This window comes from Ictidomys tridecemlineatus, chromosome 12, assembly GCF_052094955.1.
Source record: "Ictidomys tridecemlineatus isolate mIctTri1 chromosome 12, mIctTri1.hap1, whole genome shotgun sequence".
Taxonomy (NCBI): domain Eukaryota; kingdom Metazoa; phylum Chordata; class Mammalia; order Rodentia; family Sciuridae; genus Ictidomys; species Ictidomys tridecemlineatus.
In genome coordinates, this window is record NC_135488.1 from 31,002,319 (window position 1) to 31,016,866 (window position 14,548).

General features: G+C 44.4%; 1 protein-coding gene across 3 annotated transcripts; it reads right to left on the reverse strand.

Annotated features, from left to right (window-relative positions):
- Window positions 1-220: 220 nt before the first annotated feature.
- Slc20a1 (solute carrier family 20 member 1) lies at window positions 221-14,187 on the reverse strand. 3 transcript variants are annotated; one of them, XM_078028282.1, is made up of 11 exons: window positions 13,956-14,174; window positions 13,018-13,616; window positions 12,681-12,821; window positions 12,417-12,502; window positions 8,575-8,671; window positions 6,294-6,413; window positions 4,674-4,943; window positions 4,004-4,565; window positions 3,170-3,355; window positions 2,330-2,414; window positions 221-1,127 (listed from the first exon to the last, which is right to left on the reverse strand). In XM_078028282.1, the coding sequence occupies exons 2-11, from the start codon at window positions 13,352-13,354 to the stop codon at window positions 972-974; spliced, it is 2,040 nt and encodes a 679-aa protein (XP_077884408.1). In that variant the 5' UTR covers window positions 13,355-13,616; window positions 13,956-14,174; the 3' UTR covers window positions 221-971. The 3 variants fall into 3 exon arrangements, with proteins under 3 accessions (XP_077884408.1, XP_077884409.1, XP_077884410.1); XM_078028283.1 differs by lacking the exons at window positions 8,575-8,671; window positions 12,417-12,502; window positions 12,681-12,821; window positions 13,018-13,616; window positions 13,956-14,174 and adding an exon at window positions 8,042-8,419; XM_078028284.1 differs by lacking the exons at window positions 221-1,127; window positions 2,330-2,414; window positions 3,170-3,355; window positions 4,004-4,565; window positions 4,674-4,943 and having other exon boundaries at window positions 6,290-8,484; window positions 13,956-14,187.
- Between the last annotated feature and the right edge of the window lie 361 nt (window positions 14,188-14,548).

Consider the following 14,548-nt stretch of genomic DNA (forward strand, 5'->3'; position numbering starts at 1 on the left):
TCTAGGTTATGCTATTAAAAGATGCCAAGATGCTACCATGGTCCCTACACAGCAATGTCATGTAAATTCTGGGATCACAGAAACCTAAGAGTGGGGGATGGTGAAGCTGGAAAGGAGTTTTGACTTGTGAAGATATTTACATGCTCCTCAGAATTACATAAGGCTAACTGACCAGGAGCCAGATGATCCAAGTATGTCAAACAAACACCAAGACAACAAGTTTTCTAAAAATTGTAGGCTTTTTTTATTCAGTTAAGAGGTAGACAGATGAACATGGAAGGCTGTCCCATTTAACTTACCCAAAGTACATATTCCACTTCATTCATGCATCCCACACCACCAGAAATCTTAATAACCAAGATTGCCAGAAGGCTTTTCTTCCTACTTCTAAGCAATAATGGTCAAAGAAGTCACTACTAAATGTTCACTGTGTCCAAAGAACCCTCTAAGAAGTTCCCACACACACGGGGAGAACCTGCCACAGCAACAGGAGGCAGAGTGCCAATGACTACTTCTAGGAGGAGACTACAGGGGAAGCTTCAGCTAACTGGTTTGCTGTTAGATCCCTGTGCGTGTTAGGGCAAAAGCTGGTGAAGCCAACGAAGCAGAGGATGCTCTGCAGGATGGCTCTGCATGGTTCTCTCTCACTCTCTCTCTCTCTCTTTTACACACACACACACACACACACACACACACACACACACACACACATTATCTTCAGAAGACAACATTAAAACATAATGGAATTGAAGCCTGATACAAAAAGTAGAGAAATATGTACAGGAATTCACAGCCCAAAAGGAAAGGGGACCTCAGAAGAAACCAGTGGAAACCTGGCTATTTTACATAGCTAATTTTGAGACAAGTCATATTTAGCACAAAAGCAAGTATAGCATAATTAACACTTCCCTCCCATAGCTCCCAAACTTTAAAAAGACTCTCGTCAGTCTTCGGTAACACTGGAATCATTCTTAAATGATGACATAATAGAAGAGTGCCATGATAGCAGCACTGATGACGCCAGAAATCGGGACCGTAACAAACCAGGCCATAAAAATGTTTCGAAAGAGCCGCCAGTCAACAGCCTTCTTGGACCGGAGCCAACCAACAGAGACAACAGAGCCCACCTAAAAGAGAGACAGGGGAAGGAAACTGGTTAACATGCCCAACATATTTTGGCAAAGATACCCAGACAATTGGACAAGACCAACTCCATAAAAGCTAGATCCAAATGCATTAAGATTACTACTCATGAGAAGATGAAGACAGTATGAGAATCCAATCAATGAATCAGTGTTAACTACCCTAAAACATGGTCTGAAAACAACACTTCCTCTTCTCTCCTGAACTACAAGAATCTAATGAACTCACACTGCTTTTAGATTTTCTAAAGACCTTCTAGAGGGTGAAACACTATAAGCAAACTTGAAAATTCACAAGCATTGTCCCACAACATTTTAAGGACAGGAACCATCACAACAGTGTTTTTTATGTATTGTTCTGATAATGCGTTTCAAGATTGAATAACCTGCCAGGAACGGGGCTCACACCTGTAATTCCAGCAACTTTGCAGGTTAAAGAAGGAGGATTGCAAGTTCAAGGTCAGCTAAGGCAGTTTAGTGAGAGCCTGTCTCAAAATGGGCTGCCCCCATACACCCCACGAGAGAAGGATGACTTGGCAGGTTCCACATAGCACCAGCCTCCATTTCTCTGGAGAAGCCCTGTTCTTCCTTTTCCCGCAGTTACAGTCACTCAAAGACTTTCAGACTCGCCAAGCTTCTCCACACTGCAGCTCTGAAGGCCCTGACATGTGCTTTCTGTAAGAAAACTGCCCAAAAGCCCAGCAAGGATCCCAGGCTTCTTATAACCAGGGCATCAGCCTCCACGCAAAGCAGCAAAAGCGCCCACACCCCAGCTATCCGGCAGGCCATTCTACTAAAACACATCCAAATTACTGTGAACGGCTTCCCCACAGAGAAGGAACATACGGTGCTCAGAGATACCAAAAAAAAGAAAAAAAACTATAGACTGCCATGATGGAGGATTAAGTAACAAAGAGGTCAGGAGCCAGAGGTCACAGCTAGCACCACAGAAGAGAAATTTTCGATTATTTGAGGAAAATACATATTTAACTGCTTAAAAAAGTAAGAATAGGCAAGAAATTATAAAATGTAAGCCTATATTCTTATAGTTATCTGTTCTAATTTGTGAACTCTTCAAGACTCCAACTGCACAAAACTTACTAAAACAAAATATCAGAAGTGAAATAAAACACCCTACACACTAATAGAAACACCTGGAAGACGTACTGAATTCACTCCACACTTACTTTGCAATGTGTTGTGCTGATGGGAAGGCCAATATTTGAAGCGATCACCACAGTGAGGGCAGACGCCAGCTCAATACTGAAGCCACTGCAAACACAAAAAGACTGTCACAAATTCAGCTAACACTTCAAGATAGCAATGTGCTTTGTTCTACTGAGTGATAACCCTCCCCGGCCCCCCAACATCATTTTAGCCAATATCCATCATCCACTTTAAATTGGGTCATGGGATTCCCACTTTCCCAATCCTATAACGACTGAGAGTTTAAGTTCTTTGGGAATTAAGTGTGTGCGCGTCGGGGATGGAACCCAGGGCCTTACACATGCTTGGCAAACACCCTGCCACTGAGCCACATCCCCACCCCACCCCTAAATTCCATTATTAAAGTTTTTAATTTTGTTTTGAAGAATTTGGTAAATACCAGTCTTAGCTCCCAAGTAAAAACAAATAAATAAAATCCAGGTATACACAGCCATCCACCATTAGCATAACACATCTTCCTCTGAAATTTTGTTAGATCATTGAAGGTGAGTAAATAAATATTCAACCAACAGTAAGTAAATCTAAAAGGTTCACACCAACGATGAGAATACCATCAAAAAAAAAAAAAAATCACACAAACTTGGTTAGTCTCATGTTAGCAACATATAGTATTACATGTCTTTTCTTTTTCTAATTGGACACAATACCTTAATTTGTTTTTATGTGGTACTGAGGATCGAACCCAGGGCCTTGCACATGCCAGGTGAATGCTTTACCGCTGAGCCCCAGCCCCAGCCCCAGTACTACATGTCTTAAGAAATAAATACTAGCCTCTCTTAAGACCTGCTTTTTCTGCTTACCTAGAGGGTGTGATTGGTGTCAGATCCTTCCCCATGGTCTGGATAACTCTCCTTCCCCAAACCCACAGTCCAGTGCAGATGCCAACACCACCATAAAGTAGAAGCCATATTGGTACCGCCTCTTCCGAAGAAACATCCCCGGTGACATAAATCAGATACAGAGCAACCAAAGGACCAATGGCATTGCTGGAAGAAAAAAGGGGCACAGATGACTCTTAAGGCAGAACTAGATCTGACTTACTAGGTTGACTAAGGTCATTCATCAAGCCCATTTAGCAAATCAACCTTTTTCCCAAAGAAAACCAAGGGAACACCAACATACACACAGAAGAAAATGAAATCTGTGATGGGGAAGGTGCCGTGCGGCTGGCGGCCTCCTCCCTCCCACAGGTAGCTCTTGGGTTCCAATGAACTTTATAACCACAGAACTAAGGCTCACCCACCCAGAATTCCATTCAACAGGGGAGGGATTTTAAATTTTTCATCTTACATCCCATAATTTACTAAAAATCTACATCCTATCTGGATAGATAAAGGTCTCTCTGTGAAACACATCTGTATTTATCACATACAGAACAATTAAAAACATTCTCTGAAGACCAAAACTTCCTTGTTTTATTAAGTCAATGATTGCCGCTGCCTCATCTTGCGTGTGGCAGAAGTACCACCCCAAGGATGTAAAAAGGACAAGACAGGTTTTTTTTTTCTTTTTCTGATGCTGGGGATTGAACCCAGGGCCTTGTGCATGTGAGGCAAGCTCTCTACCAGCTGAGCTACATCCCCAGCCCTAAGACAGTTTTAAAATAGAGGTGGTAAGACTCAAAGTGGACTGACCTGACGTCATTGCCACCATGGGCAAACGACCCGAAGCAAGCTGTGAGGATCTGTAGGAACTGGAAGAGGATAGAGACTTCAGGCTTGTCCTGGTCAGACCATTCTTCCAGAGAGCCACTACTTCCTTTTCTGTCGCCCAGACCCATCTCAGCCTTGACACTACTCAAGTCCATCTCAGATGCCGAGTGGAGGTCAGACACAGCATTGCAGTAACTGGTATAACTGTCCATTCGAATACGCTTCTTGGTGTCTGCATTAGGCCACGTCAGCTTCTCCATTTCTTCACCCTTCTGTTCACCTTCTTTGGCACGGAATGAATCCAGGGGCATGCCACAAATTGCCATGGTGTAGGAAGTGTAGCTGTTATTGCGCCTCAAGGGCTTGTCTCCGGAATCTCCCATGCAGTCTCCTACCTTGGCCAGATGCAATTTATGGAGCAGCTCTTTATACAAGCCAGAATCTTTATGCACAGTGTGATACTGGTAGTGGCCACTGGAGTTTATCTGGTTGCTGACGGCATGACTAAACTGAACGAGGTTCCCATTAGGCAGCTGCACTGTGCCTAGCCAAGACCAAAAAAGGTAACATTCATTACCAAAAGCACCAGGTCTAGACCAGCAAGCCTGCTCACCTGTGCAGATAACTGCAGAACTCTGGAAGGTGGACTCACCATTCATGGTGCCGTCAATGCTGGTCTCCTCCTTCAGGTCCATGCTGGGGAGCCTCTCCCGCTCTGGAGCCTCCTCCAGATCCCCAAGTTTGAAGGACACTGTTCTCTCCTCCACCACGGTCCGGAGGGGCACAGTGGCAGGCCCCACCTCAGACACGGGATTCCTATTTTCGACATCACTGAGAGACAGCTTTGTTTCTTCATGGTCTTCTTTCAAGCTATTCTTTTTTTCCATTAAGGGGCTTTCAGAAGGACTAGACTTTATTTCTCCTAGGAGAAAAAACGGGTCAGGGTTAGCTTGGTATTGACCATACTACCTTCTTCCTCCGAACCCCCATTCTTCCATCCCCAAAAACTTATCTCACAATAAGAACATGCATAAAGTTTTGTTAAAACACAGGTTAACTGTCCTGCCTGCTTTACTGTCTGCCAGGAACTCAACTTTCACTTGGGACGGGGCTAGCCATGCAGCACTCCCTCTAGCAGGAGTCCCAAATTTTTGCTGTAAAGGACCAGGTATTAAATATTTTAGGTTTTACATAAAGTTTCACTCCACACTCATGGTCTTTAATTTTACAACCTTTCACAAATGTAAAAACACTTCTTCACTCCTTCAGTGAAAGGTAGCTCAAGCTTGAGCTGAAGATCAGATGAAAAGTTTGACTGCCCCCAATTCATGTTCCTTTTTGTGTGTGTACCAGGGATTGAACTCAGGGGCACTCAACCACTGAGTCACATCCCCAGCCCTTTTTTGTATTTTATTTAGAGACAGGGTCTCACTGAGTTGCTTAGCACCTTGCTTTTGGTGAAGCTGGCTTTGAACTTGTGATCCTCCTCCCTCAGCCTCCCAAGGTGCTGGGATTACAGGCGTGTACCACGGTGCCCAGCCTAATTCATGTTCTTTATAAAAAAAAAAAAAAAAAAAAAAAAAAATCCCCAAATTTCAGTTTGAGTTCAAGCAAAGTGACACAGCTCAATGCAGGAAACTAAAGATGACACCTTTCACAAATACCTGCATAAAACAGAGATGTGCCTATAATTCTAAATCCCACAGCCAGACAGGAACACTTCCTGTCCAACACTTGGCTCAGGCATCTCAGTCAAACCAGACTAGTGGTAAAGCAAGATCTGTCTCATCTTCTCCCAGACTGAGGAAAAATGAGGTCAGGGAGTCCTGAAAGCCTCGCTGCCTGCCGCACAGCCGAGAAGCAGAGCCTCTCAGAGGCTCCAGAGTTCGACTGCAGTGACACAGCAATCTTCCCAGTCACCGCAGTCTGTGCACCCCTTGCTGCAAAGGACAGCAATCACATCAGGAATGCAGCATTTGTAAAGATGGAAGGGCAGAATATAATTTTTAAAAGATCACAGCCCATAAGGAAGATTTAAAAAAGACTAATACTAATCAAAATTTACTCAGTATTTAATTAGCAGCAATAGTGTGTTATAAAATGCCACTAAAATGATTCCTGCATGGGACACCTGGAAATGTTTACTATAGAATTTTCCATTTAAAATCTCTTACTTTGCCAATACTATCCAAATAGTAGGTTATAACAAGTGGTTTTAAAAAAAAAAACACAATATTACTAGTTAAACTTTTCTGTTACAATTATTACTTACGTTCAATTTTTCTCTTCATCCTGGGACATACAAAGAACCAGACGATAAGGGCACAGAAAACTGCACATCCCACCGAGATGAGGATGGTACCCCACAGAGGAAGTTTGTCAAAGCCCAGCACTAGGAGATAAAATGGTGCATCTTGAAAACCCCAGGGCAACAGCCCCTGCAATAACGTGCAAACCCTCCTGTGGGACAGAGGCTTCCCCAAGCCAGCCCGTCACCCTGGACAGCTGTAGCTAGCTTTAATTCCAGAGCTTATTATGCCTTGGCTACGTGAATCTGGGAGAAAACTCCAATGACCATCTTAACACCACACCAGTTTTGGCCCAAACACCAGCAGACTCAGCTTTTCAAATACTGCCTTTTTCTTCTTTTTCTTGGCTTTCCTCTGACGACCTGTGACTAGCTATGAAACAGAAGCATTCTACTCCCCACACCTCATTCCTGAAGTCCACCTGCCACACGGTTCATCTGCACACACAGATTACACAGTTTAGAAAAAAAGGGCCTGGCACCCACACATATCATGCTGAAATAACTCTGGGAAAGTCACCACGTCTACTGTACAGGCCTTGAGAAAAGCCTGATCAACTCTCTGAAAACATTATCAAGCTAAAGTTAGAAAAACAGGGACATCTACCTACAACAATCAGTTCAAGAATATTTTAAATAATTTTTTTCACAAAGGAAAAGTCTAGTAACAATTTCACTAACAAGCCAAACCTGAGAGAGAATTGCCACTAATACTTTGCATGTGGCTCAAGGATCAGTAACCTGAGTCCTCACCTGCTTTTCACTTGCATACCAACAGGCTCCAAGCAACTAGCCTCTACTAGAGAGGGAAGGGTGGCCCAGTAACAGCACTGCTCAAATCCAAGATATGCTATGAAAACCTGCATGCAGCTCAGACAACAGCTTAGTGACTGCTTGGTTTGTGTCACTTTGCTCATTAGGTATTAAATTACTTTTAAAAATGGAAATTCTATTGTCCTCCCCAACAATTAGCCTTTTAAAAATCAGATATAAATTGAAGTCCCTTCACAACTAAAGTTCTATGGTGGCAGTAAGACTGCATGCATTTTAATCCTGCTTTCAGTTTTCCTGCACTTCAGCACACAAACTAAAACATACATGAGCCTCATGGGAGATTTTTTGGTTTTACATGAAGAACTCCATGCGCAACGGAATGGAAATTCAGCATGCAACCCTTCACCTGCACTATTTAGTAAGGAGTCTTGTATTCTCCAAGATCAATAGTCTCATAAAGTTATCTATTTCTTTACTGATATTCCAATAATAAAGGCAAGGTTAAAAATACTGTTCGTTCCATGTTTTGGTCAGTGACTTATTACTTCAGTGAGACTTTAAAAAGCAAGTCACAACCCATTAGTCTTAGTAAGACACAATAAGCATTTAAAAAATTTTTAAAGGATATCAAGGTAACAATAAATGGCTTCACACTGTTTTAGCTGTCTGTCTCTCTCTACAACCACATATACATGCAGGTGCCCCCGGCGGCAACAGTGTTTTTCTTCCAGTGGGTCAGTCAAATATTAAAAGCCACAACTTACAGAGTCATGAATCCTGCAGCCAAGTAAGCCTAGATGCCAAAGCTACTCTCCTGTCTGACAAGGTCTAAGTTACCAGCTTCTTGGAGTTGCTAATTAAACAGGAGCACCATAAGTTAACTCATGCCTTGCCTCAGTCCCATATAAAAGCACCCGTTTCGACCTTTACGCTCTCACATATTACTTTTCCTCTGAGCTGCTGGGATTCTTCTTCCAAGTGTACTTAGACCAGGTGTTAAGCATCCCAACTCTTCTCATTCAAGCAGATTCAGGGGAGTAAATTTAGCACTTAGAAACAAAAGTGGCTCCACTTGGGAGAGAAAAACGATATCCAGCAGGCCAGTCCTAAATGACTGATTATTGAAGAACAGATATAACTAGTGACTCTTCAGTGGTTGAGGTATCAATTCCAGCATTTTTAACATAGATAAGAAAAAGGGAGGGAGAAGGTCATATATTATCGGTGGATCCTGTGAAGACTAAAGAGGAAAGGTCTGTAGTGATTTAGAATCTGAGCAGGTCTCTTTTGGTTGAAAAACTATCTAGGTTAACTCAGCATACACTAGCCTGCAGCCTTCTGAAATGGGCGCAGGCCAGCCACCTTCTAGGAGATTTCAGCCCTGTAAAGCAAAAAGGGGTAAATTGGGCATTTAATGCAAGTTTTGTAAATAACTTTAAATTCACATTTAAGTATTTTGATATGTACTTACACGGTGCCCCAGTATACATGATGGAAAAGAGGTTTATTCCAACTGTGCAGGCATAAAAAACTGGCAAAGCTCGCAAACCATTGGGAACTGGGTCTGCCTATAAAACATTAAGATCAGTATCTTACAAGTTGTACAAGTTAACCCATTTCCACAGAATCGTTAACAGGGCAGCTTCCACTGTAATTCCCAAGGCCAGCTGGGCTTTCCTGCCCTTGCTCCTGGAGGTCTCTATAAGATAAAGTCAATTCCATCTTCTGCTCCAAAATGGCCATTTTTCTGCTATTTTTAATAACAAATCTACCTCCACTACTGACTGCTAACATCCTGAGTCATCAGTTCCAACACTTATGTTTCTAAAGCCTTGAAGTCCACACGTAAACCCAAGCCGTGCCTGAAGACGCACTCCACCTAAGAGCTCAAAGAGAGAGCCACGAGATGTTAGAATACTGGCTCCCCCAAACTTTACCTTCAATACTAAAAACTAAAACAGGGGGCTGGGCTGGGGCTCAGTGGTGGAGCACTTGCCTAGCATGTGAGGCACTGGGTTCGATTCTCAGCACCACTTATAAAAAAAGGTCCATCGACAACTAATAATAATAAAATATTTTAAAAATTAAAAAATAAAAACTAAAACAGGTAGAATACCTGCAATAACCACCTTATCTAAATATCTGATACAGCATAATTAACATTTCCAAAGTGGAAAGATAAATATCAACTGTGCACTACTCATCCTAGTTGAGTCTACAACTATTCTGGGCTGGCATGGTGGCACCCCCCTGGAATCCCAGTGACTCAGGAGGCTGAGGCAGGAGGATCGCAAGTTTGAAGCCAGCCTCAGCAACTCGGCATGTTCCTTTCTCAAAATAAAAAACAAAAATGATTGGGAATATAGCTCAGTGGTAAAGCACAGCTGGGTTCAATCCCAAAAACCTGTTCTGAGCACTGAAATACTGGAGGAAGTAAGACCAAAAGCCTGTCCTCAAAGAGGAGACATTCATAGTCTAGTACAGAATACTGCACCACACTAGCAAACGCAGTGTAGAAAAAATAAGAGATAAAATAAGAGGACAAGACAGGAGGAGGAGCACATTTCATTTGAAGGGGGCAGGGAGTGAGCCTCAGCTGAGTTTCAGGGTATGAAAGGAGCAAGCGACCCAGCAGGGGAGTGGGGAGGACAGAGGTATGGGCAAGTGGAAAGGCCCCGAAGCAAGGTGAACAATTCACCAGGGTGTCCACTTTTCGACAAAAGGCTAACTTCGAAGAAAAGAAAAAAATAAGCCCAAGGCCCAACTCTGAATATTAAAACACAATAAGGTTCCAAAGACTTCACTGGGGGTTTCTCTCAAAAAGATTTTCAAGTTCTATTTAGTAATAGGGCATCTGCAAATCAAACTGCAACTGACTCGTCAGAGTTACGAAGTCGCCTATACATTCAGGTTCAGCTTCTTCACAATTACGTATTCCCTGAGGTAAAGAAACAGTAATCACGGAGCTGGAGACAGGGTAGAGAAAGAGTAATCCTACTCATAGTACATTATGAAACATGAGTTCATGGTTTAAAAACAAAATTGACAATTTTAGGAAAAAGGTAAAAGAAAAGTCTCTTCTTTTTACTCTCTCTCCAACCTCCTTCCAGTCACTTCCAAAAGGGAAGCAGTGAGAGTGATTTTATGAAATAATACTTATACACCATGAGCTACTCAGCACACATTTAAAACTTTACTTGGAAGTGATGTGACTATCTTATAATTTAGTTATCATTTAGTTAGCAAATGGATCTTCACATTTCCTCTCCCCAGAACAGTTTATGTTTTACATATTAAAGGGAACATATCCTAGAGAAACTAAATATGATTCCAAACAAGTAGAAGAATGCTAAAAGCTTGATTTTCTTTGGCTAGAACTTAAATACAACAGGAAAACTTCATCACTACTGTTTTTGTTGAGTGTCACATTCCTTCACAGAAGAACCCCCACCTCTACTCTGCCTTTTCCTACTCAAAGGCCAACACCTTTGGGAAAAAAAAAAAAAGTCAGAAAATTTTCAAAAAGCAGTATTTTTTAAAATAAAAAAAAAATATTTTAACCTCAACTTTAAAGATCAAATTTTAAGAGTGTGAATGTATCTTAACAGTCAAATATGGAGACTGTAGAGCTCGACACCTCAAAGCTTACTAGTCTAAGGATGTTTTCTTGAAACTTAAAATCAACAGCAACCACAAATGTTCATACTCATCCACTCATTACTGACAAGGAATGCAAGAGTACAAGCAGGTGAGTGTTGTGTGTGCAAAGATGCTCAGGGGAAGCACTGAATGGAAACCTCATTCCAATCGTCCTTGCCCATGCCCATGCCCACACCAATAGATATATGTGGCTATAAAATTAATACATCTAACTTAAGCTCTCAGTAGAAGTACCTGGCTTGCATTCCTCAAATGAGGTATCAAAATCCCTCACTGCTCCTCAGAGCAGCTCCACCTACCCTTCAGGAAGGGCCTATTTATTTTGTGGAGATCAGACACACAATTTGTCTCCAGAATCAGAATGATCTACTTCCCAATAATCAAAAGGGCCTATATAAACCTTTGTAAAGCAAGAATTCTTAACAAAGGATGCTGTTCATTTTTCTGGCTTTTCTGGTATGCATTGGGATAGGGGATTCTAGAAAGAACACAATACTCTGGATCCTGATTTCTGGTGAGTTTCAAATGTAAGCACATCACCATGTACCACAGATGTGGGCAGTGGGAGTATAGGTACCAATCATACCATCATACCGGCTTCCTGACTGAAACTGCCGAACTTAAGAGCCAGTACCAATGAACTTTCTACTGTCACTTTATATCAAACTACAAATGTTCCAAGTATTAAACTAGTGTGTTCTGCCAAATCTCAGGCTGTGGATAAGGGTAACTGGAGAATCACTTTCCCAGTTAATAGAATTTTTATAAGACAAACCCAAATTCTTCCCCAGAGAAGTTCAGAAATACAGAAGACAAGTAGAGGTCTGAATTCGTTCTTACCCTTGGGATTAAGCTGTCTATCTCTCTTCACTCAGATTTCTACAGTTTAGGGGCATTTTTTTAAGTGAATAACAATGGGCTGTTAAGAACATTCACCTTAGAAAAAGGGCAACTTTGTTTCCTGAGAAAAATGCATTTATTCTTACTGTAACTCAGTCCAATGTCAATGTAATCCCTTGTTGTCTATTTGAGGCAGCATGGACTTCTTGATAGAAGAAATGCTACTAGGTACCTCAAAAGGGATTTTCAAATACATAGGAAATTAAATGGTTGCACAATCTGCCACCATCCCCCGACCCCCACAAAAACTTATCTTTATTGGTTCTTTTTTAACTATAGTGAGAATCACAAGAGGTTGAAGCCTCATTTAGAAATTTTATAAACTGGTTCCAATAGTCAGCACTGTGGAGACCCATTTAGCTGTAGCCACGGGATGTTGTGACTTGTTTTGTTGTGACTTGTTGGACCCCAAGCTTACAATTTCAATTGTCCTGAAAACAATGGTGTTTTCAATGAAGTAATAACCTACATACAGCTGGCAAAGCCACCTTGAATGTTTCCTTACTTTTTTTCCCTTCCAAGCCTGTTCCTAACATGCCCCATGATACTCGACTTTTTCCTTCCTGAATGTCTTCTTAAGTATTAAAAACGCTTCTTTCATGCAACTCCTCAACACACAAGAGATGCATAGAACAAAGAACTTTTCAAGGCCACATAACTACATACCAATCACATCTTCAAGAATGTCACCCAGTGTGAAAAACAGACTGAGTGTGACCCCTGGAAGGTCACAACAGGGAGGAGAAAGATTACCTTGCGGAGGATGAATGCACGCACAAGAAAGAACAAGATTCCAGACATGATACCAGAAAGCAGTGGAGAGATGAACCAAGACATCACTGGAATAAAAAGAGGAAGGATAAATGTAAACTAGTGAAACTCAGTAAATACTTTAAATGTTAAATATGCTCCATTTCAAAACTCAAAATCTGCCTATTTTACACCATTTACAGATATATGCAACCCAAGGTAACACAGGACCAGAACAAAAATTAAGCCATTCAGGATTAAACATACCAATTTTTATCAGTTCAGACCACTTGACACCCTTTTGCCCCTTTGCCACGAGGGAGAAACCAATGGTTGCACCAACAATACAATGGGTCCCAGAAATGGGGAGCTTCAAAAATGAAGCCACTAGTTGCCACACAGCAGAACCTGAAACAGAACCAAATTTTAGTAAGTAAATGGAAAATACATGACACACACACACAAATAGTGATATGCATATGTACACACATATCATTATGTAAGCAATATTATGAACGAAATAATCTGAAAGGTTCAGCACAAAAAATGGAACCACCCATGATACAAATTCGCTCACCCACCACAATACATAAAAAGAACTCACCAAACATCGCGCTGACTGAGCCAGCCATGAGCAGATGCTCTTGGCTCGAGTTGTACATGTTCACGTCAATCAGGCCCTTGCGGATGGTCTCGCTCACCTTCGCCCCCAGTAAGACCGAGCCCACAGTTTCGAAGATGCTGGCGAGGATGCAGGCTTGCTTCAGGGTCACCACGCCTGAGCCCACAGCTGTGCCAAACGAATTTGCCACATCATTGGCTCCCACAGAGAAGGCCAAGACGAAGGCGATGATGAAGCCCAGGATGAGCATCCACAGGAACTGCTGCGCCGGGGGAACAGACGCGGTGCTGGCTATCAGCGTCGCCACGGTAGATGCCATGCTCTCGAGTAGTGGTTGGATTGATAAGAGAATTACTGAGCGGCGTTCAGGGTGTGTAAACAGAATATGAGGTATCAAAATCGCTATAATAAATAGTATATAATATATAACATTAAATACTGTAAACTAGGGCGCAGGCGAGCCGGAGTCACTGCTATACGCTGCGGGAGGGCGTCTGTTGTCTGGGGTGTCTTTGGCTCTGCAGGGCTACAAGCGCGGCGCAGAATCCCATGGCGGATTAGAGCAAGGACGCAAGTTTATCCTGGGGGAGAACACAACAATAGCAGCGCGCCCTGGGGGCCAAGCGGCGAGCCGGTCGGGCTCCGCCCGCGGCCCCCGGCCCGCTATCCCCGTCCCCAGCCCCAGCGGGACGCGCGGCGGCGGGGCACGTGGCTCGGGTCCCCCACGCCGTCCCGCGCGCGCGCTCGAAGCCGGAACAGGGCCGTTCCCGCGCGCGCCACCCGGGACCGCCAAAAAGGCCCGCGGGCGGGCTGGCGGACGGGCGGGCGCGGTTGGGAGCCGCCCGCCGCCTCCCACGCCGCGGCGCCCGCGCCCGCCCCGGGAGAAGAAAGAGCCTCGGCGAGGCGGCGCCGCCACTCACCAGGGGAACCCGGGTTCGCGCAGGAGAGGAGACCAGACGGCGGCGGCAACGGGGCGCGGGCACACTTGCGGCCGGCGAACCAGGAGGGCCCGGGGCGACGGCGCGGCGGGCGCGCGACCCACACGGGGAGCGGCTGCGGGTGCCTCAGCAGCCGAGAGAAGAAAACACGCAGCGCGCGCCGGCAGCCATCACTCTGGCGGAGCACGCCGCCGCCCCTACTTATAGCCGGCGCGCGACCCGCGTGACCTGCCGCGCCTCGCGCCGCCCAAGCCCCGCCCTCGGCGTGACGCGGTGCCTGCCGGCCCGGCGCGTTCGGCGGGGCGAGCCCTACGGTGGCGCTCATTGGCCCAGGCCGCGCCGCGGCCACGCCCCTGGCGGGGAGCGCGTCCACGTGGGACAAGACGGCCCCTCCTTGGCCCCTCCCGGTGTCCCGCAGTGTCCGGTCCCTCGCCGGGACCGTGCCAACCCTCTCCTGGCCCTTGGAAGTCGTCTTGCGGGCCACGGAGGCCACGGCCAACCTTATTTCTAGTGTCTCCCACTCGGCCCCGGTTTGCGGCGCCCGCCGCACTTTGAGCGCAGTTAGGACTACCGCG

Bases quoted from the DNA above. Each gene is read 5' to 3' on its own strand.
- Slc20a1 (XM_078028282.1), bottom strand. From the start codon at position 13,354: ATGGCATCTACCGTGGCGACGCTGATAGCCAGCACCGCGTCTGTTCCC. The intron at 12,503-12,680 runs GTATGTTTAATC...TTTTTATTCCAG, and splicing joins GTCTGAACTGATAAAAATTG to TGATGTCTTGGTTCATCTCT. The intron at 8,672-12,416 runs GTAATCTTTCTC...AATGTTTTATAG, and splicing joins GTGCATTCATCCTCCGCAAG to GCAGACCCAGTTCCCAATGG.